Genomic DNA, 24058 nt, shown 5'->3' on the forward strand with positions numbered 1-24058 from the left:
ATTATTTTGGTGTGATTTCCAGAATTAAGGATGTTTAAGCTGGGAGCTATGAAGGTTGCTGAGGTGCTGCTAGAGCATAAGAAAAGTTTCTATGCTGGAGGTTGTTGGAACCTACTGGATGCTCTCGCATATGTGATTGCGCAGTAACTTGTTATCTAGTTTTAACTGTGTCTGTACAACTTCAAGGTGTTGTCCTAAAATTAAAGGCCTGGGATAAAAGGAAAATAGTGCCCAGCCGCAAAAGGGAGAGACAAAATAGATAATCAATTTTCAACATCGAAATTAAAGAGCATTCCTTACCCATCTAAAGGAAGGAGCTGACGAAGGAGAAACTGAACCTAGCATCATTACCGAGCTGGGGGATTCTCCACCATTACTGAAGCTTCTTTACTCAATGGGCCTTCTTTCTCTTCTACCAACTGTTTCATTTTCTTTTACCATGAACTAATCTCGACCTTGGGGGCGGGGGTGAGCTTGCTGTAGCTAGATTAATTATGTTTTAGTAGTTCTTATTGCTAATTCAAAAGAGCTGTTTAGATTCTTTCACCTTACTGATTGGGTTTGGCCATCGTTATTAGTTTGTTAGCTCGTTTGAGACTTGGAAAAATCCTCTTGATGCATGTTTGCCTCTATTTGCATTAGAATCGTGTAGGAAGGTGAGTACTCAGGGATGTAGTTCACCCTATCGCTCTTGTAAACTATATGCAATGCTTGTATATTTAATGGCGGATGTTGGGAATAAACTTGTTTGGGTATCTCGAGAGATAGCCAAGTCTATTTGGGCGTTCAACATTTGAGTTTGCTAGAGCATAGTTAGTCGTTAGTGAGAGCAGTAGAGTGATTCCCCCTCAATTTACCTCTATATCGCATCACATAACTCGTTTTAGTTTGTTCTCTGTTTTGGCTGCTTCAACACATAATCACATATCATTTTTGTTTTTGCTCATATTGTCTTTTAACATTTAATGTTACCACATTCAAATTGCTTTAATAATTTTGCTTTTTATTTTTCTTTTGGTATTTTGCTTTACTACTTTAAAATATAATCTTAGTCTCTATGGATACGACCTTGTTTTTATACTACAACTGAGCATATTGTGTATACTTGCACTGGTTTTCACGTGAGTTGTAGATACACAACACTTCTCCCACTTGTCTGGACGCTTCCATGCCGTGTCATTGGCCTTCGAGCTTATGACTCATGAGCAGCAGACTCGAGACGATCGGGCGGAACTTGAACGCCTTTGTGGCCAAATGAGGGAAGCTGACCTATCCACCATTAGGCATGAGGCGGCAACGCAACGGTCGGGAAGAGCGTTCGACCGCTCTACATGATGCTGCAAAGGCATATGAGAGAGCGGCGACTCTGCGATCGACCTGGACCGCATTCATCGGAAGGTGGTGTTGGCAGATCTTGCATCGCCGCGCTTGCCCAAGAGTTGGTGGCAACATAGGTTAAAGCCGCATCCCACGACGCGAGGGCTCTGAACTAGGGTCATGGCTCTCCAAGGTCGATGATATGTTTGTTTGGATAGAGGGAGGAAGTTCTTTGGCAGAGGTTGACCTTGCCAAGGCTCGGGAGATGGAGAACAACGTATTGAACTCTCTCGGCTGCAAATCTACGCAGTTAGCTAGCCTTGAGGTAGCCTTGGGGGCATTAAAGATTAAGCATACAGTCATACTTGGCCGGTTGGAGGTTGCTCTCTCGACCAGTGTGGGAAGAATTACGATATGCCAATGAACATCTGGAGGATCCGAATTTTCTAGAGTCCAAGTTTCGAGGTTCATCTTCCTTCCGTTCTTTTGAAAGGGACGTTTACCAGGAATAAGTTAGCTTTATGCTGAATCGGCTACATAGCTATCATCTTGACGTTGATCTTCAGCCCATTGTTGATGCCTTGAAGCGCATTTGGACTACTAGGCCCAGTCTTGCCTTCGAGGAGCATCTCTAGCACCTTATTTCCAAGAGCCTACCTTACAACGAGGTCGTAGACTAGACCACTACTCGTTTTGCATCCCTCCATTGACTTTGTTTGTTTTTTATGGCTGAGTTTGCCTTTTCTTTTTGTAATTTACTCTCAAATTTTGAAGGAAAGTTTTTCCTTGCTTGTCTCCTCATCGACTAACGGATTTAGCCCCTCTTGCCCCCAGTGACTCTTCCATTCCGAATGTGATAGGGGAGTCATCTAATGATATTTTAGTCGTTTCTCGATTTTCAGCTAGTGGATACCGAGTGGGAGCCCTAGTTGGATCCTCTACTCGGGGTTATGCCTTGGAATTTCAAGATTCAAGAGGCCAGTAAATCTCTGAGTGGGAGCCATGAAGGGGTCCTTGTTGCTTGGTCCACAACTTACATGAACACCGATACAAATGTACACAAAAATAATCAGTTATAGTATAAAACAAGGTCGTATATACAGGGACTAAGGATATTACTCAAAGCATGTGTTTAAAAATACAAAAAATGCAAATAAAAGATAATCGATGTTGGTATACCAAGGTTTTAAATGTCTATATCGATGGAAATGTCGAGGTATCAATTTCATGGAAATATCGATAAAATGTCGATATCGATGAATATTTATGAAAAAATTATAAAAATAAAAAACTAAAAGAAATATTTAAATTAACAAATAATCGTTTAACCATTTCTAAACAAGTTAAAAATGATTAATATTAATATTTTTTATATTTTGTCGATTTTTTTGTAATATTCTGGAAATGTCGATTTACCTCTCATGTCGATGTCGAACCCATGGATACATGGATATGTCGATGGACATATCGACATGTCGACGAAGATTTAAAACCATGGGTATAACTAAACTAAGTAAATGCTATAAAATTGCAAAAAAGAAATTCCAAGAAATAGAGTATTGTAATAACAGATGCTGGAGCATACGAAAATAGAGAAACGGTTAAGAATAAGAGAGGAATCAGGGGCGATTCACTCTAAACGCTCTCACTCACTTCCAACAGATGCTCTAGCAAAACTTAAAGTGCTGATTGCCCAAATAGACATGACTTTCTCCCGAGATACCCATACATGCTCATTCTCAACTCCCACCATGAAATAAGCAAGCAGAATAAACATAGTTTATAGGCACGATATGGTGTGCCTCATCCCTGAGTATTCACCATTCTACTACAAAGAGATGAATCTAACGCAAATATAGATTATTATGCCTCAAAAGGACTTTCTCAAGTCTCAAAAGAGCTAACAAACTGGAAATGCTGGCAAAACATTATCAATGAGATGAAAATATTAAAACATATCAGCAGAGTAAGCAGCTAGAACAACACTGTTCTAAGCTAAAGCAAGCAAATCCCTTCGAAAATGGGATTTAGTTCATAATAAAAGAAATAAAGCAGTGGTTAGAAGAAAAAAGATGACCGATTAAGAGAAAAGACTTCAGCAACAACAAGAAACTCTAAGCTCGGTTAGTTATGAAGAAAGGGGCAGCTCCTTCTTCGTCAGCTTCTTCCTCGAAATGGGTGAAGAATTTCCTTGCCTTTTGAAACCAATTTAAAGTATTTTTCTCTCTTGAGATCTATTTCCCCCTTGGGGATTGATAATGAGAGAGCACCTATCTTGTTCCTTTTCTAGATCCCCCGAAAATTAGAGAAAAAAATATGATAAAACGCGCATTGTACGGACCAATAAAAATTCCGCATAAAACTTGTTACTGCGCTGTCCTGAGATGCTGGGGCATGAGAAAGGCTCCAGACTCCAGAATAGCAACATTAGCAAAGCCCCAGCATTCCTACAGCACTCTACATTCCAAAATATCAGGGATTTAGCTAGAACTTGCAAAACTTTGAAACACTGATGATTTTATATACAATAAATGAATTCTTCACTCAATTCCTCACTTTACATGTTAATTTGGACAAGGACCCTCATATTGAAGTACAAATTTACCCATTTAAACAATAGAAATACTCTCTTTTGGAGAGTTATCACACCCATAAACTTAAGATCTTGCTTGTCCCCAAGTAAGGCTACACTTTGCAACCAAAAAGAGAGTACTTGAATGGCAATACATCACATCTTGCATTTAACTTCACTTTCTCGGTTCACCCACAATGCATACACATTTGAGAGCTCATTCATTCTGCCTCGACCTTAGACATCAAAAGAGAGTAGCTGAGATCTTGATCTAACTCTAGAAAAAGTTATTTCCCTAGGCTCCTGCGTCATCTTACTTTCCTTTTCAAAAAATCGATTCACCCAGAGATTCATTTCTCACGAGGGATTTTGCAGTTCCATGGCTGCATATTCAGTAGTTCCTGGTTAGTTTGGTCTATCCTTGCGGGAACTCCAACGGAAGTTTGAATTGTGGTTAATACCTGAGGCATAAAAGAAGCATTTTCTTCGGGATCTCGAAACCACCAGCCACCCCGACCTAATTCATGATGAGTCCACAAACTTTATAGTAGACTGAAGGGACTTGACTTATTCGAACCGAACGATAGTGGCTTACAACTCAACCTATCACGAGTAGTGTTGCTGCTTGATCGACGGGGATGAGCATCTCAAAGAATGGGGCAAAGGATAAAGCTCTTTGACATTGTCTCTCGGGATCCACCACTGGTTGGGTTTGAGAGCCGTGTGATGGGTGAAACTCCCTTTCACTCGCCTTGAACCACTAGCTCTTTTATTACTGGTTTGGACTCTCAACTATAGGCTACTAGCCTTCCTAATCCTTTAACCTTTCATAATATATGAGTTTTTTTTATAATTTTTTTAATCTTTTTTTTGGCTGAGTTACAAGATTAGAAACATTCAATTGTACAATACTGAGCTAAAAAGGGTTAAAAGCAAAGCAAATGCGCACACCCTCAAACTTGAAAGTTTGCATTGTCCTACATGCAACTAAGGACATAACATGTAAAGCTCCAGCACATCCCAAAACTTGAAGCGTGGAAAATATGCAGAAGTGAGAATATTGTCGCTAAGCTAGTATGTAATGTGTGTAGCATGCAATGCGTGGATGAGGAGAAATACAAGCATCTACAACGGTAGAAGGTCGAAAATAGTAATTGTAAGGGTGATTTCGTAATTTTAAGTTTTTTTTAAAAAAAAAAGAAGAAAAGAAAAGAAAAGAAAAGTGGAAAAGTGAGATGTGTGTGTGTGTTCTGGAGGAAGCCACGTGGAGATGAAAAACAAAAGAAAAAAAGGAAACAAAGAAGAAAACGAAAGGAAAAGAGGAGAAGGAAAAAAAAAGAAACCAAAGGAACGAAAACGAAACAAAGGAAGGAGAGGATGAAATTGAAGTTTCTGAAACCGGTTTGAGGTTGGGAACTTGATTTTCGTAAGTTTTGGAATTTTTAAACCCTGAATTTCTAGAATATGGACTCCCTTGCTTTGTGGATTTGTGATTCACAAGTTTTTTTTTTTGAGATTGGAATGAAATGGTCTATGGGTGTTTGTTGCTTTGCCTAAGAGATTTCTTGAACTCTTGTGATGGTTTCGGCCCCTGTGCATGATTTCATTGTTGTAGGTCGGAGGAATCTGTGAAGTAAAAGAAGAAGAAGAGAAGAAATGGAGAGGAAGAAGTGGAAGGCTTCGTTGGTTGTGGTTTGGGAAGAAGAAGATGAATAGTGTAGAGGAGAGAGAAAGGCTATGTGTTGGGAATTAAAAAAGAAAAGAAAAGGGAAAATGATTGGAAATTGAAGAAGGAAACGTGAAATGGGTTTTGGTTGGAAATAAATTGGAGTATAACCAATGGTTAATAACCAAGTTGGAATTTGTGTATTGTGGGTCCCACTTGTAAGGAAGATGAGAGAGGAAGAGGTGTAATTGGATGGTAGAGAGAGAATGGGGTTGTTGATTAAATTTATGGTCTAATTTGAAGAATTGTAGAGTTTAAATTGGAAATTGAGTGTGAATTGAAATTTCATTGATTATTATTTCAGGACGATCGGAAATTGGAGCAGCGTACTAACCCAATTCACCTCGTTCATAGGATTTGTGAGTGATTATTTTACTAAATATTTTAAGACATCTATTTTAGAACTTCAAGAAAATATATATTATGTATGTTTGATTATTTTTGCTGAGAAATTGAGTTTGCTGAGAATTTATGAATGTTTTTTAGAACATAGAAATGTTTTATGATTTTCTGAGAAACTATAGTGCTTACTGAGTATGATTAGAAAGAAATATGTTTAGAAGTGATTTGAGAAAGAAATGTTCTTAAAAAGAATGAAAGAACAATTTTATAACTGTTTATGAGATTGAGAATTTTCTAAGAATCGTTTTCAAACCACCATATTGTTGTATCTAGGTGATTACCCGTATGCTATGTGAATGTGTTTCTATAGTATACCCAGAAATAGAAGGTCTTTGGGACCATTTTACTCCGCGCGTTGAGAGAAATATTCAGCTATGTATATTGAGATTACTCTATGCCAGTGGACCAGAAATAGAATTATTCTGCTGTGCATATTAAGATTACTTTGCGCTAGTAGACCAGAATAGAATGTGGATACATATATGGTGTTGAGTTGCCTTAATCTGTTTTAGGTTTGAAGAAAGATAATTGGTATGTGTTTAGAAAGTGGTTTTTTTAGAAAGTATATGAAATTTTGCTGGAAAAGCTTATTATTTCAACTTAAAGAAGTTTGTTATAAGAGTTTAAATTTCAGTTGTTTATATGGAAGAAGTTTTATGAAATTATTTCCTTATTAAAATGTCACTCACTGAGCTTCCTAGCTCACTGTTTATCATTGTTTTCCTCCACCAGGCTGCACCAGAGTTTCATTGAGATAGCCGACCAGCTTCTGCCACTCACCGTCTCAGAATTTGCATATCATTTTGTATATACATCTAGAATGACTCATACTGGAATAATTGTACCTTTTGTGGTTGTACAACATGTTTAGGAGTCATGGCCGAGTAGTTATTTTTTTGAGATGAATTATGTTACACTTTATGTTTTATATGTTGAAGAATAATCTAAATTAGTTTTAGAAGTTTAGAACGAAGTTGACTATAGACTTGGTAGATGGTTGAGGGTCTGTGGTCAGCACGATTTGTCCTATAGTTAGTAGGTGTTTAGGGCGGGTCGTGTCAGTAATACTAAAGTAGGGCCTGGACCTGGCCGTCTCCGAGTTCGCCTTAAGGTTCCCCTTCGACGATCCCCTCGGTGCCCCGTTCTCAACGATAGGGTTGGCTGTCTTCCTGGTACGGTCGATCAGGATGACGTTTACCAACCTCTCTACTTGGAACGACATGTGGGCGCTCATTACCTTTACCTCAGCTCCTCGAGCTCCTTCTATGGGGATTCCCCTCTTTCTACTTCTCGAGGTTATCCATCGGGCGGAGTGGGTGGCATGCGTTCATGGCTCCCCTCATCTTCTGAGGAGCAGAAGGGGTGGCAGTGCCTTGGCAGTAGGTTTGTCGCGCCGACGTTCCTAGTTGATAAATTATTCAAATGACGATTCCTAATTGGAGGACATCGTCTCGGAGTCTTAGAGAAGGAAAACGAGCTTTCGTTCGGCTTGAAAACATCGTTCCGCACTGACAGCGCCAACTATTGAAGGTAAATTTTGGAGAGGTCCATGCGTCATTGAGAAGCGTGTATCGTCGAAAGGCAAACGAGTCTGCAACAAAAAAAAAAAAAACTCGACGCCAAAGTGGTGCCTCGCCTAATATACTATGACGATCAAGTTAATAATCAAAGTAAAGGAAATAAGGGTAGACATGTTAGGTTTAGAGATAGATTTTCCACTTGGTAGTGATGGGGTCCTTCCCTTTTATAGGTGCGAATGGCTGACGGTTATGGGCGTAGGGGCACATCGAGCTGTAAGGGGTTCTAACGAGTGAGGGTGGACACCTCTGAAAATAGGTGGGTGGCACCTCCGTCTGCCAGTTTGTCCTCTTGCAGTCGCAGACTCAAGGCTGCAGCCCTCAACGTTCTATTCGTAGAGCTCTGATGGTAACACGCCCGTATGCACACGCAATGTACGTTCCTAACCACCTGTGGTCCCGCGCCCCGCTATCATCCCTAATGTTCGACACGTATCCTGCTCAGATTTCTCCATCAGCAATACGAAATAATAAGTAAAAGTAATAGGAAAAAGTAAGTAAACATAATTTGAATAAGTAACGGACACAAGCAATTTTAACGTGGAAAAACCTTCTCAAAGCAGAGAGCAAAAAACCACCTACTGGAGTTAAAATCTCCATTACTATTAATATTAGGCTAGACCAAGTTTTTTCTAGTCAAAACTGGAGGCATATAATAATAGATATCTCGAGACAATAAATCTCGATAAATTTTGTGTTAAGCATCTAGTAGGTTTTTGTCTTGTTGGTATTACCAGCAATTATGAAGGAGCAGTTGATTCAACAATTTCTTTTTCTAATAAACCAACAAAAAATTTTGAAACCTCAGATGATCACAAACACGGGAATAACACAGCAGAAGAAAATTAGAAAGATCTCACTTGTAGCACCACAACTACCCACTATATCTGATTGTAGGTAGCTCCAAAAGAAATCTACACCCTTAAGATTTAAGACCCTCGTGTTGTAAATACGTTGTCAAAATTTCAGCTCGATCGAACCATAGATTGACCTCCAAAAGTGTTGAAAATGCCTATGTACATAACTTTTTTCTTTTCTCAATTTCTTTCCCATTTCTCTCTCCCTCACCGTATGGTTCTGCATAAACTCCCTCTCCATCTTTCTCACGTTGATGGCAGCACACATATAAAAGAATTAAAAAAAAAAACCTAAGGCTCATATGGTTCATCTTAGTGGGCTTTCATACAAGGTGAAAAATACCCAATAAATCCCCACTTTTCAATGTTCGAAGGAACTGGCCTTTCTAGTAATGGAACGATAAAACTCAAGCTTTTCTCTCGGTAGATTCTTCGTCGGAATATCTGATTCATTATGACTAGTATGTATCTTCTCAGGTTAAAACAATCCATCATTTAGGGAATCTCTCGTTCAGTGATACCTTATAGCATGCGTTCTATTCTTGAATGAAATGTTGAACTCTTACCAAGATGAATACCAGTCTGATTATTGCAGAATATCACATATAGTTGTTCCTTGAAGCGAAGCTCCTACATAAACCGCTCCATCCACAATATGCCTTTGCACGCCTCTCTTGCTGAATATTATGCTTCAGTTATAGAAAGTGCAACTCACTCTGTAATCTTGCTATGTCACTACACCACATGCAAATCCTTCTAAATAATATCAAAATAACTCTCTATAAGAAAGTTATAATTTACCCACTTATTGAGAAAAATTCAGAACGACATTGGGTTATAAAAAACTCATATGGAGAAAAAAATATGAAAATTTTAATTCAGATTATTTGTTTTAAATTTCCAAGTAATTCGTGTCTAATAGCGAAAGCATATTGGGATCCTAAATGGTTCAACAATAATATGAGAGGGGAGATTCTAACTTCCTAGAGAATATACGTCCTAATTTGAATCCGAAATATTATTATTTTGGTTGGATTGCTTCCGTTTGTGATTAGCTACCATAAACTTAGGTTTTGCTTTCTTATCTTTTACTTCAAATGATTGACAAATAATATATATTCATCGACAAATAGGAAAATGGAAATTAGTAGCATATAATAAGAAACTTCAAGTGTTGATGGCTTGCAGCGGTGTACTTTTAGTCCAAACACCATATCCTAAAATATATATATTATAATTAACTATATTCATGTGTATTGTTTTTTCTTTGTATTTGCAGTAACATGTTAATTGGCTTTTCATCTCTTCACTTTGTGTCATGTTGTTAATTAATCATCCATAGAAAAATATTCCATTTGATTATTATGAATTTGATCATACATCATACTCAGTATAACTGGTTGAAAATTAAGAAATTTTGACATGGGTCAAATATTTGTTAAATCCACAATACATTTATGCGTGTAAAATTAATTCATAAAAGTCTTCGACAACTTATTAAAAAAAAACATCATGACAGTACCAAATAAATTAGATCTAACAAATTTGGATTATTCTTTTGACACAAAAAAAATAATTTTTCTTTTCATTTTAAGACATTAAATTAATTTTAAGGTAGTGACTGTCATTCGAGAACAGTGATTTCTCTATAAAAGTACAAATAATATTATTAAAAGCATGCACACATGATCCATCGCATGCACGAAATGGGAACCTTTCAAAACTAAAATAAAAATGCTAGGGAAAAAGATGGTTTTCCATGAAACTATTGCCACCATGGAAATGATTAATCAGTTGATGGGCCATCAAGAGGAGCAACTTCAGCGCAGATTTTAGGGTTTTGCTTTCCGGAAATGGTGGGCTTCACATTTGCACACTGAGATGTAATCGGACCTTGACTTCCACTGTACGTCAGGTCAATATCAGCAACTTCTACACCCTCACATGGTATGCTTTTGCTGCAAACAAGTTTGACTGCGACTGGAGTAGCAGATGTGCCTTTGATATTTTTGAAGCTAACTTTACTGACCTTAATTTTTGATGGAACCTGAGCAGTAAAAAGAAAACATTATTGTCATATATAACTCAATTTTCCACTGTTTTTTTAAATACATTTTTCAGTTAATAATTAGTTGAACTAAATAAGGTACAATTTTAATACATACCTTTCGATTGCACTGATTCCATGGACAATATTCTTGGTCTATAATGACAGGATTACTGACGTTAACCATTTCAATATCTTCAAAATGCATGTCTGATGCTCCGAATGAACCAGCAGAATCCGGCCATGTTTTGATCCTGACACCGTTTGTAGTATCAATTAATTTGCATTTTTTATTGTAACTCCTTCCACACCTTGTTCCCTGGTGTACTTGCCCAAACTTCCTATGGCAATGCCATGTCCTGGTCCACAAGTTACATCACTAATAGTTATTTGTTTGTTAGTATCTCCTACAGAGATACAATCATCTCCGGTTGCGATTTTTGTATTAAGAATGTTAATCCCTTCTGAACAACCAATGTGAATTCCATCGGTGTTGGGACTATTCCCTGGTGCAGTAATTGTCACATGTTGGAAGGTCAGATTTTTGCAGCCCAAAACATTGATATGGAAATTTTTGCTGTCCAAGGAAGTTATATCCTTCACTATTGAATTAGTGACGAAATTGAACTTCAAACTCTGTTCATTTGGAACAAATAAAAAGCTCTTAGTGTCAAAAGTATATAAATTAATTGAGATTACATATATTTAATAATAAACGATATTAGGCTATATTAATGTATATGTATGTATATATATTTATTTATTTAATGATTGAACACTTACCATGGCAAGCTTGGTGCATTCTTTCTTTTGGTGGCAATCATTCTTTGCCCAAGCTGCTTTTCCTTGGCCATCAAAAGTTCCAGTGCCTGACAATGTCAATTGATCGATATAATCCAACATAATCCACCCTTCTCCTTTCACTTCGCTCGGAGCTTGTAAAATCCCATCTACTTGGACCTCAATAGGACTCTTACAAGGGCCTTTGAGGCTGGCTCCACTTAATAGGTAAATTCCTTTTGGAATCAGTAATTTACTTGGAGTGATTGATGCACATGCTTCTTTCCATGCAGTTGCTAAAGCCTGTAGAGTGAATTACTTCATCAAATAAACGTTTATTGTATAAATTAAAATGGTCTATCAAATTAATTATATACACTTACTTGAGTAACATCAGTGTTGGGTTTGGCACCATACTTGAGTATATCAAAAACACCCGCACCAGGTTGACATTTAGCAGTAGACGCTAAAAGTAACAATAACAGTAACGCTACAAAGTTTGATGTAATAAATCCCATTCCTTTATGTGCCTTCTAAGCTTCTTATCTTCTCTTAGTCCTAATTGCTAACTTAGAAATTAGTATGAATGTTCCTCTTTATATATGTGAAGAAATTAACATTATTGGAAATTATCTCCCGATTCCTATGAGCTAAATTTATCAAAATCATTGAGAGGTTGAAGTTAAACAATTGCTTGCCTATTATTGGCATTTGCTTTGTTATTGGAACGACTACTTCTCTTAGTCACTTCAACAAAATTCATTCCGTAAATTTGTATCCGAGACAAACCTGCATGGCCACATAGCACAATACGTAACAAGTGGTGTACAAAAAATATGAGTAATTAATTGCGGATTTGATTTATAATTATTCAAATATCTAATCCTATTTCAATAATTTAAAATTTTAACTTTTTTTTTTCATTGATTCAAATGTTCTATATTTATGACAACTCGGACTTTTTTAACTAACTTAGACAGTCTTTTAACATTTAAAACAATAACGATAACATCACATATAAATAATTAAGATGTCTATTTGATATTTCATATAAAATCTACATAAATCATAATAATAACAAAATTGACTTTTGATAAACAATTGATCTCAACAAACAAAACATAAAAAACTAATTTGGAGACTGAAATCTAGGTAGTAAATATCGTCGATTAGTCACCTTGTACGTCTTTGCTTTTTACTAAAAAAAATATAGAAGGAATGAATATTAAAACATGATCGGTCATTAGTCTTGCTCACGGGATCGGAGAGTCATTCACACACACATAATATGATTTATGATATCGTAAAACATGTGGGACCTAAAACTATTGTTAAAATATATAGTTATAACTTTGACAAATTAGACAAGTAACAGCTCCAAAAACTTGTTTGATGTCTCAATTTAGATGCTATAAGATTTTATGCGAAACCTAAACTTCAACGGATGATAATTGGTACCCAGTTAACAAAGTCAAGTAATCGTACCCAATTAAGTACCTCTTAATATATATGGTTTTCCCAACTCAACGCGGCTGCCAGTGAAAAATTTAGAAAGCAAAGGAATGTGATAGTTTAGGTCTAAACACCAACGTGGGAATCATTTTATCATAGTTTTCTATTTATAATTTTTTTCTTGTTTTTCTAGTTAGGAAAATCTTATTATAAATTCGTAATATTTTTCTGAAGTAAATCTTAGACTAATTATTTATTTTTAGATTTCTAAGTTAATTAATGAGATATTCATATGACTAATTCAAAAATATTAAATTTACCAATTATCCTACCAATAACCTTACTAAAAATATGGGCAAGAGGTAGTCTCTAAACTTTACTGTCAAAGCTCTTTTTCCTTCTTATCGACATATTATTTAAATTTGTTTAGATTACTAATTTAATTAATGAAGCATTCATATGAATAATTAAAAATATTGAAATTACCAACTATCCTACCATTAATATTACTAAATATATACACACCATCAAATACAAATCCCCATACTTTGTCTTAAAATGTAGTTTTATCGTATCAACTTGAACTTAGCTCAATTAGATAAGACATCTATCTCCAACTTAACCAAAAGGTCATATATTTTGAATTCCTACCTTCACGTTTTATACTAAAAAGAAAAGGAAAAAAAACTCATTTTTATCCGATGCAATATGAAAATTTAACCATTTTGTTCCAAATAGATTTGTGAAAATTCAAGGTATTAAGTAGAATTTAAAAATAGAAAAATGAAAACATAATTTTTGCGAAGATTTGGACTAATTTAAACTTTTAATTTTGTTTGGGGAGAAAATTGTAATGCCATGTGGAGAACAGAAAGAGCTCAAGGTGAGTACGGGTGTATACTTAGTTGCAAAGGTAGGAAGTAAGAATTTTGTGGGATGACAAACGATTAGGAGGTATGATCAACAGCACCACCCAACATGTCCGACCTTCGGGCCGATATGAATAATTGCATGTCGGATCCCCAACCTATAAATAGGGGGCCTCACTCCTGCATCAGGTATCGAATTCCATCTCGAACTCCCTATTAAATTCGAGTTTATACTGACCTAAGCTTCGGAGTGTTTGCATATCTTGTGCAAGGTCATTCCACATATGGGTCTTTCGGCTATTCCACCAATTATACCTTGACCAGGTTGGACCTTATTCAACTTTTCGTATAAACATTTGGTGCCGTTTGTGGGCACTATCGACATTTTAAGTCATTCCTAACTAGAGTTAAAATGGCACCAGCCATGTCAACTGATTCTAATCATCCCAATCGTTGTGCGATGCTTCTAACCCTCAGCATGAGGGAACCTCTAAAGGAGGAGAGGATTGAGCTCGGGTCTAATTAGCAGGTGACTAACCTTGTAAGTCTACTCGAAACGCACTCCCACCGTTTCCACCCCGCCGGACCAAATGTTCGCATCGAACCCGTGGAAGAGGCACTAAAAAGACCGAATGGAAGCTTCTTCGTCAGGCTAACCCCGACACTTTAGCAGCAATGCAGGTCGAGTTAGACGATATGTTTGCTGGAGTTTGAGCCATGAAGAACTCTACAATAACCTGGTCGATGTGACCAGGACGGGACTCATTATTGGATCCAAGATGAGGATGAATAGCGTCCTTCCCAAGTGGAACGACGTAATGAAGCTGGGGACTACAATCAACATCTGGTAATTGGAAGACACCCATCCCATCTCCAGGGTATAGATAGTTGTATGGAAGGCACAACCTACGAAATTATTTCAACTACAAGGTGCGAGATGAGAATTTCGTTGTAAATGGAGGGAATGTCTCACAGAGCGACCTGCGTAACAAGCTCAACAACAAGGTTCAATCCAAGTACACACTGATCGAGCCTCAAGCATTGATCACCAGGAAATAGTGTGACCATATGAAAAGCAAGTTTGATGCTCAGGTCGAAGCCCTTAAGAAGAAATGCGAGAAGAAGGAATGTATTTCCAACAATGGCGAGCCAGGCAAATCACCATTTAGTCTAGATGTCTTAGATGCTTTAATTCTGAGCAAGTTTAAGACGCCCACCATGAATCCCTATGACGGATTTGAAGGACTACGTTGAGCTCTTTGAGGATCTCATAGACTTCCAGGTAGCATTGATGCCATCAAATATCGTGCCATTCAGATTGCCTTAATTGGGAGTGCATAGCTCTAGTACCAAAAGTTGCCAACAAGGTCAATCTCGACCTAAAGTCTACTGAGGAAAGAACTCATTAGCCAATTATCTTATTGACATTAAGATACAAAAACAATGACTCACCTTGTCACCATCAGGCAGAAGGAGAATGATACGTTGAAGGAGTATGTGGCCTAGTTTCAAGAGGAACAACTCAAGGTCATATATTACTCAGACGATTCAGCAATGTGTTACTTCCTAACAAGCTTGGCAGACTAGACTCTAACTGTAGTCAGATTGGGAGAAGAAGCCCCTGCAACATTTGCTGAGGTCTTACAAAAGGCCAAGAAAGTTATTGATAGACACGAGTATAGCTCACACAAAAACAGGTCGGATAGAGAAGAATCCTGACTAGAAGAAATCAAGTCGCCCTGAAAAGGGCAACTTTGACTCCAAATCTAAGGATAGGGGATATGCCTTCCAAACCTTATAGCATCACACTGATTACAAACATTCAGATTTTGGAACAAGTAGGAGCTCACCTTACGAAAGATACACTCCTACTACCATCCCTATCTCACAGTTCTTGACTAATATGGAAGAAACAAGGATGGAAAAATTGTTTAAACATCCGGACAAGCTCATAGGAGATCCCAACAAGCGTGACAAAGGGAAGTATTGCGGCTTCCGGATCCTGAATTATTCGACACCGAGTGGTGTTGGGATAATTAGAGGATAGCTAAAGACTTCACGTGAATATTACACTACTGCTCTCAAAGACTCCGTCATGCACGCGATCTCCGAGAAGGCCAACCATGAACAAGCACCTCGACAAGAGCATCTACTTATGTGGAAAAGTTGGAGCTTGTTCCCTACTTAGCCCTGAGCTGCATGTCATCATAGATACCAAGCTGGGGGCCACTAAGAGGGAGAAACTCATTAACTTCGTCGAAGTTAATTCAGATGTTTTTGAATTGTCTCACGAGGACATGTCAGGCATTGATCCAATGGTTATGGTGCACCGCCTCCATCGACCCATGGTTCCAACCTGTTTAGCCAAAAAGAGGCTTGTAAATAGAGATATGAGAGATGTAATTTTTTAGGAAGTGAAAAAATTGCTTAAAGCATAATATATAAAATAAGTTATCTATCTCGAGTGGCTATCTAATGTAGTATTAGTCAAGAAATCTAACGGAAAATGGAGAATGTGTGTGGATTTCACAATTTCAAGAGAGCATGCCCAAAGCATTGCTTTCCAATTCCAAGGATTGACTAGCTCGTAGACGCCACAACTAGGCACGAACTATTCATCTATATGGAAGCCCAGTCCATTTATTATCAAATTAAGATGCACATCCTTGATTAAGTACATACCTTCTTCATAATTGAATAGTGCTTGTACTGTTATAAGATCATGTTGTTTAGCCTGAAGAACGCATGTGTGATCTACCAAAGAGTGGTACAAAATATTTGAAAAGCAGATTAAGCGTAATATGGAAGTTTATGTGTAAGGACCGTTTGGAGTTAAAAAAAATAAATAATAAGAAAAATTGGAATAAGGGCATTTTGGTCGTTGGATAAAAAAAAGAAAAAAATGAATTTTTATTTTTGTGTTTAAAAAGAAATTGGGAAATTGAAAAAAAAAATAGGGTGCAAGTGTGTGTGGTGTAAGAGGACACGTGGTGGTAGGAAAATTAGATAAAAAAAAAAGAAGAGGAAAGGAAAAGAAAGAGAACGAAAAGGAAGAAGGAGGAAGAAAAGGGGATCTTGGCGTTTTCAACCGAAACATAAGGAAGAGGAAGAAATTGATGGTGATTGTGAGCCGGATTGAAGAACCAACCTTAGAAGTGGTAATTAAAGTTATTTTTATTTGAAGGTTTGGGAAGAAATAGAGGTTGAAGAGAAATAGTCTATGGCTTTGTTGTTTTGCCTAAGAAATCTCTTGAAATAGGTGTCGAACTTGGATTTCTGGTTTATGTGAATATGCGTATCGATGAGTTAGCTTCAATTTATGTGTTTTGGTCACATATCTGGATTGGTATAGTTTGCAGAAGAAGCTAAAAAAAAGAAATGGAGGGGAAGAAGCCATGGTACGGTGGTTTTGGGTCAAGGAACAAGATGATCAATAGTAGAGGAGAGAGAGTGTGGTTTTTAAATTAAATAAAAAAAAGAAAAAAAAAGAAGAAAAATGTTGGAAAAATTGGGCTATTTGCGTGAAATAGAGTGGGAGAAAGAAAAATTTAATGGGTTTGGTGGGACCCACCTGAAATAATTTGGTATTAAATCAATATTTCAGGTCAAGCGGAAATTTGAAACAGCGTACGACTCCCTTAAAGGATTTGTGAGTGGTTGTTTTATTAAACGTTTTTGGATATTATTATTGACTTACGAGTGGTTACTTTATTAAATGCTTTGGATATTATTATTGGAATTTGTGAGTGGTTATTTTATTAAATGTTTTGGATAGTATTATTGGAATTTGTGGGTGGTTTATTTTAGAAATGTTTTTAGAAGTATATCATGATAGAATTTCAAGAAAGTACATATATTATGTATGGTTTAGCATTTCTGCTATGAATGAAAGAAAATATGTTTTTTCGAGAATTTAGAAATGTTTATGAGAATTCAGAAATGCTCATGAGTTTAAAGAATTGTTTAAAGCTTATGAAATGTTATTTAGAAAGATTTCAGAAAATGAGTTTAGAATTTCATGAAATGTGTTTAGAAAGAAATATTTCAGAAATGGTTTGAGAAAGAAAGAAAAGTTCTTAGAAGGAAGAAAAGAAGAAATTTAGAAAAGTTTACGAGATTGAGAAAGAAATTTTCAAAACCACCATGTTATTGTATCCAGGTGATTACCCCGTATGTTATGTGAATGTGTTTCTACAGTATATCCAGAAATACAAGGTCTTTGGGACCATTTTAATCCACGTGTTGAGAGAATTATTCTGCTGTGTATATTGAGATTACTCTATGCCAGTAGACCAGAAATAGAATTATTCTGCTCTGCGTATTGAGATTACTCTACGCTAGTAGACCAGAATAGAATGTGGATACATGTGTGGTGTCGAGTTTTCTGAACCTATTTATTGGTTGAAAGAAAATGTTTGATATGATATTAGAAAGTGTTTTCATAGTTTTGTTTAATGTTTCAGGAGAACGATTTACAAATTTATTTAGAGAAAGCGTGCTGTTACACGTTTATTATGAGAAAGTCTTTATGAGTTTTAGTTGCTCAAGTTTTATGAGTAGAACGGTTTTATAAGGTTTGTTTTGCAGAACTTCGAAACTTCAGTTGTTTACGAAAGAAGTTTTACAATATTATTTTTTTTGTATTAATTTACCACTCACTGAGCTTTTCAGCTCACTCTTTACCCCTTTGTTTTCCCCCCAGGTTGTATCTGAGTTTCAAAGAGAGAACGGACCAGCTTCTGCCACCCAGAGTCGTTAAGAAATTGCATATCATTTGTAGTTAAATCCTAAATAGTGTATCTAGAAGAAATTTAAGAATAGAAGTGATGTTAAAAATTGGTTTAAAAGTCTAGAAGTTTTCCGGCTATAGACTCTGCACCTAGTGGGGTCCATGGCCGGCGCGGTCTGTTCTTGAACCAGTAGGTGTTCTGGGACGGGTTGTGTCATTATGTAGATGATATGTTTGTCAAAAGAAAGCAGTCAAGATCGCACCTATCTGACCTTGCTGAGATATTCAGAGTTTTGCATCGATATTTGATAAAGCTTAACCCGACTGAATGTGTTTTTGGTGTATCCTTTGGCAAATTCCTTGATTTTATGGTTAATAATCGCGAAATTGAGGCCAACTTTGAGAAGATACAAGCAGTTCTAGAGAAGATTAATTAGTTGATGGACCATCAAAAGGGGTAACTTCAACGTAGATTTTAGGGTTTTGCTTCCAGAAACGGTGGTGGCTTCACATTTGCAAACTGTGATGTAATCGAACTTCGACTTTCGCTATACGTCAGGTCGGTATGAGCAACTTCCACACCCTCACATGGTATGTTTTTGTTGCAAATAAGTTTGACTGCTACTGGAGTAGCCGATGTGCATTTATATTCTTGAAGTTGACTTTGCTGACCTTAATTTTTTACAGAACCTGGGCAATAAAAAGAAACCATTATTGTCATATATATAGACCCTAAATTTTATAGTATTCAATTTTATCATTCGTTTTTCTTTATTTGATTTGTAATAGTTTTTTCTTGTAGAATTTTTGTTTAATTTTATAGTAAATTTTTCCTTTTTGTGTGTTTTATCAAGAAAAAATTAAAAATTAAAAAGTATTTAGTTTAAGTATCGATTTCCTTATATTTATCCAAATCAAATCTTGTTGAATAAAATAAAAAAAGTAATAAAATCAAAAAGATTTTTTTTCATTAAATGTGAATTTTTATGTTAAAATAAAAATTTTCTCATTTGGAAAAGTGTTAATTTAATTTAACAAAATTCGGTAAAAATCAAATCTTTTAATTAATATTTGAAATCATAATACTGTTTTTTTCATTTTTTAAACATTCCACCAATTAATAAAAAAATATTTTTGTCATTTAATTTATTGGTTGATCTTTTCCTAGAAAAGTGGTGAGTTTGAATTCATCCTAAATAGTAGCTTGGTGGCTAGGTTTTGGGGATAGATCACAAAGAGAGGTCCAGTACCTTCAATTTTTCTCTCTTTCTCAAGGTTTGCTCCCTTTTGTCATTTTTTCTCTTGGTTCGTTGCTTTATGGTCTTTCAATTTTTTTGAATAAAATTAATTTTTGATAGAATAAAGAAACACAACTTTTGGTGATAGGACGTGTCTTTTGTAAAGGATTACGAAAAGATGTAACTATTTGAATGGCCACAAATAATTTATAAACTGTGGTTTTTTTCAGTTTTGGATGAGAAAAAACTCATCCCTCAAAATATTCTATATTTTTACTTCTGTACGAGTACTTAAATACTTTGAGTTCGTTTAGTCCTGTGCGTGAAGTACTGCATTCATTGGTTGGTATACTCGTCCTATCTTGGGAGACAATTGTTTATGAAACCTTGAGCACCATAGAGAGAACAAATTTGTCTTAAGGAACAACGCTACATTGGGTTCGAATTGTTTATTTTCGTGTTTCCTTAAAATTGTCTACATAATATCTAACAGTCTTAAGACAAATTTTTTCATATTCTTTGTTTATATATCTCTCTAATTTGTGTCTTAATTCATGTGAATTTCATGTTTATCAATCCTATTTTCTTCATCGTGACTTTATACGTTGTAATATTTTTTCTCTCTATTTGTAAATTCTGGCTCTGTCATCTTTATTGTTTGTAAATTTTGCTTACTTAAATCAGTATTGGTGTTGGTCCAATATTTATTTATATTTATCGGTTTTGATTCTATTTTAGATCTCTTGGTTGGGTGTTGTTTTAATTTCTCTTTTTAAGTCTGTTGCTTTGAGTTCCTTCTCAATTGCATGGTTCTTTGAATACTGATCTTACTTTTGTTACTCTGTTTTAATTTTCTTTCTGTTCGTGTAAGTATTTCAAGATATTGCTGTTTTTGTTTTCATAAGTTTATTCAGTAAGTTTATTTTTTTAATTATTATCTTTCATGATTACTTTCCGTTTAGCGTGTCCAGATTATTTTCAAAGTTTAATTTTGTTTTCAATTTGGGTGTTCCTTCGCTGTTGTGTGTTTATTTCACCCAAAATCTTTTTTTAATTAAAAAATAAGTTCTACTACATTCTGTCGCACACAATTTAATTTAAGTCTATATATCGAGTGTTTCTTTTTAAGATAAATTGTTCAGTAAAATTATTTATTTTGTTTATATAAAATTTCATGAAAACGTTTCTGATTAATTCACAGAATGTCTTCGATGATATCGGAAATTTATAGTGGAAAAGCCTGAGAAGTTTAATGGAAATAACTTCAAACGATGGCAGCAAAAACTGTTGTTGTATCTCACAATGTTGAGTTTGGCAAGATTTCTCAAAGAAGATGCTCCTATTCTGGATGAAGGTGAGACTGACAAAGAAAAGTTGCTTGCACTCGATGCATGAAAACATATAGAATATTTGTGCAGCAACTATATTTCGAACATGCTGGACAACACACTCTACAATGTTTATAGTGGGGTTGATTCGGCGAAAAGTGTTTGGGAATCGCTAGAGAAGAAATACAAAACGAAAGATGCTGGATCAAAGAAATTTATAGTAGGAAAATTTCAGGACTATAAAATGGTTGATTCCAGAACTGTGATAAGCCAGATTCAAGAACTTGAAGTCATTTTACATGAGATGCATGCTGAAAAAATGTCTGTTGGTGAATCTTTTCAGGTTGCATCGATAATTGAGAAGTTATCTCCATCATGGAGAGACTTCAAAAATTATCTCAAGAATTGAGGGGGATAGCTAGAAACCTGAGATAGAAAATGGAGCCAATGATCCTATGATCTCAAAAGCCAATATTGTAGAAGGATCTTCTAATGCCAATAATAAGAAGTGGAAGTTTTCTGGGGCTGGTCCAAGTCAGCCACATAACAAAGGCATGAAGTTCAATGGCAATTGTTATAACTGTCGAAAACCTGGACATCGTTCCAAAGATTGTTGAAAGCCAAAGTCTTTCTAGAAGAAGAAATCAAATGCTCAACCACATGTAACAGAAATGGATAATCTTTCTGATGGGGTTGCTAACATTGATTTATCTGCTCTAGTGTCTAAATGTAACTTGGTAGGCAATACCAAATAATGGTGGGTAGACATTGGAGGCACTCGTCATATGTGTGCAAATAAGTGGATTTTCTCTACTCATACATCAACATGAAATGGAGAACAACTTTACATGGGTAATTCTTCAAGTTCCAAAGTTGAAGGACGAGGAAAAGTGGTGCTAAAAAAGACTTTTGGCAAAGAACTGACCCTTAATGAAGTGCTTCATGTTCCCGACATTCACAAGAACCTAGTGTCTGGTTCTCTTCATAGAAAAAATGGGTTCAAACTGGTATTTGTTTCCGATAAATTTGTACTTCGTAAACATGACGTCTATGTGGAGAAAACTTACTTAAGTGATGGTAAATTCAAGATTAATGTAATGACTGTTGTACCAAAGTCCCCAACTATTAATAATAAGAATGGTTCTTCTGTTTACTTGATTGACTTTTCTGATATTTGGCATGGGCGGTTGATAAGCCTTGATTAAAGGCTAAAAAAAAAAAGGTTTTCATGCTTAGTTGAGAGTTACTTAGGATGAAAAGTGTATGATCATACACCTATCTTAGCAAAAAATGTGCATATTTTGTGATTAAGGACTTGGGCATTTAGTTATAGGTAAATGAAGGTTAATTGTGTAAATAGGTTTATTTTGTAAGGAAAAATTGAAGATTGATGATCAAAATGCGTCAGGCACATTGCACGCGAAGATTTCCCAGCTTACTAGAGGAATGTGCCAGCCACATTACCTTGAAAGATCTAGCTTTACAATGCTTCAGCCACATTTGATACCCTGATTATCAAAACGTAACCACTTTTGACCAAGTATTGGTCCAACATTTAGTCTTACTTCCTAAGATCTCTACAACAATTAGTGGCTACCCATTTCCCATGAAATTCTCAACACTTTGTTACCTCCCAAGCCTATAAATTGAGCTTCCATGGATCACTTCAATACACTTCATTTTCGATACTTTAGTTTTTCTTTTCCACCTTGTTATTAATTTTAGTTTAGTAGTTTTTATTTAAGTTTTGTTTTTCAACTATTTTCTACAATTATTCTTTGTTTATTTTATTATAATTCAACTTGTTTCAATTTTGTACTTTCTTTCCAATTTTAATGAAAATGCATTCTTTTGTTATTGTATTTCTTTTACTTCAATGAGTAGCTAAATTATCTCTTCAACCCTCCTACGAATGGTTTAGTTCATCTATTTTAAATTACATCTATCAGTGAGCACGACGTATTACGCTCTCTTTGCTTATCTTGATTAATACAATTTATCCAGTTGATTTTCATGTTGACCACTTGTTAAATCACACTAATTTCAATTTAACTCTGAAAAGGTTAGAGTCAAACGGATTTCATCAAGGTAAAACGGGAAGGTACTTAGACATAAGAACTAAAACAATATCCTAGACATAGACTCTCTTACCCATTAAACACAAGTTAGAATTTGATTTATTTAGGCTTCTAGAGTTTCATAGACATACGTAAATGCTAACCTAAGCTTCTAAACAAACCAAAAGCGGTATGGAATAGGAGTTGAACCAGTTTGCATAAATTGAGCATAATTACAGGTACATTTGGTAGGTGTAATTAATCTTTTTAGAACTAAATCTTAGTAGGGGGTTGACCTTTTAATCTTTGTGTTCTTAAATTGCGTTCCCAACAATTTCACCAATTTTTATCCCAAACTCGATTACTCATTTAAGCAATTTACAAAATCAATTTTTAAAAGAAAACTAGTCTCGTTGAGATGAACTTGGAATATTTCCATAGTATTACTTATGACAGTGTGCACTTACACTTACCCTCGAGCTATTAAGTAGAGGCGCAACAGCGGTTGGGCCATGTTAATTACAAAACTTTAAATAAATTGTGCAATATAGATTTAATACATAATTTCACATTTGATCATAATAAAAAATGTGAAATATGTGTTGAATAAAAGATGACGAAACCTCCATTTCATTTAGTGGAAAGAGAAATTAAACCTCTTGAATTAATTCATATATATGTGATTTGAAATTTTTTCCTACAAGAAGAGGTAAAAAGTATTTTATAACATTTATTGATGACAATACAAGGTACTCTCATGTATATTTGTTAAAAAGTAAAGATGAAGTCATTTAAGTGTTGAAACACTACAAGACTGAAGTGGAAAATCAACTAGGCAAAAAGATTAAAATCTTTTGAAGTGATCGAGGGGGAGATTATGAATCAGCTTTTGAAGGTTTTTGTTCAGAAAATGGAATTGTACTTCAAACTACTGCGCCTTATTCTCCTCAATCAAATGCCATAGTAGAACGAAAAAATCGAACATTGAAAGAAAAGATGAAAGCTATGTTGATTAGTTCAGGATTACTACAAAATTTATGAGGGGAAGCGTTGTTTACAGCAAATTACATCCTTAATAGAATTCCATATAAGAAAACACAAGAAATT

At 35.6% G+C, this 24058-nt stretch overlaps 1 protein-coding gene and 1 long non-coding RNA gene across 3 annotated transcripts; one reads left to right on the top strand and one right to left on the bottom strand.

Moving 5' to 3' along the window:
• Positions 1-10030: 10030 nt before the first annotated feature.
• Positions 10031-11859, bottom strand: LOC111024445 (exopolygalacturonase). Of its 2 annotated transcripts, XM_022302134.2 has the most exons (4): positions 11662-11859; positions 11282-11581; positions 10617-11134; positions 10031-10498 (listed from the first exon to the last, which is right to left on the bottom strand). In XM_022302134.2, the coding sequence occupies exons 3-4, from the start codon at positions 10704-10706 to the stop codon at positions 10238-10240; spliced, it is 351 nt and encodes a 116-aa protein (XP_022157826.2). In that variant the 5' UTR covers positions 10707-11134; positions 11282-11581; positions 11662-11859; the 3' UTR covers positions 10031-10237. The 2 variants fall into 2 exon arrangements, with proteins under 2 accessions (XP_022157826.2, XP_087979230.1); XM_088123104.1 differs by lacking the exon at positions 10031-10498 and having other exon boundaries at positions 10678-11134; positions 11662-11858.
• Positions 11860-16348: 4489 nt separating this feature from the next.
• On the top strand, positions 16349-18456 carry LOC148211775 (uncharacterized). Its single transcript, XR_015790471.1, has 3 exons — positions 16349-16757; positions 17204-17248; positions 18302-18456. It is a non-coding gene; the product is annotated as an uncharacterized LOC148211775 (long non-coding RNA).
• Positions 18457-24058: the final 5602 nt, after the last annotated feature.

This window comes from Momordica charantia, assembly GCF_013281855.1.
Source record: "Momordica charantia cultivar OHB3-1 chromosome 4 unlocalized genomic scaffold, Mcharantia_2.0 BLBB01000004.1, whole genome shotgun sequence".
Taxonomy (NCBI): Eukaryota; Viridiplantae; Streptophyta; class Magnoliopsida; order Cucurbitales; family Cucurbitaceae; genus Momordica; species Momordica charantia.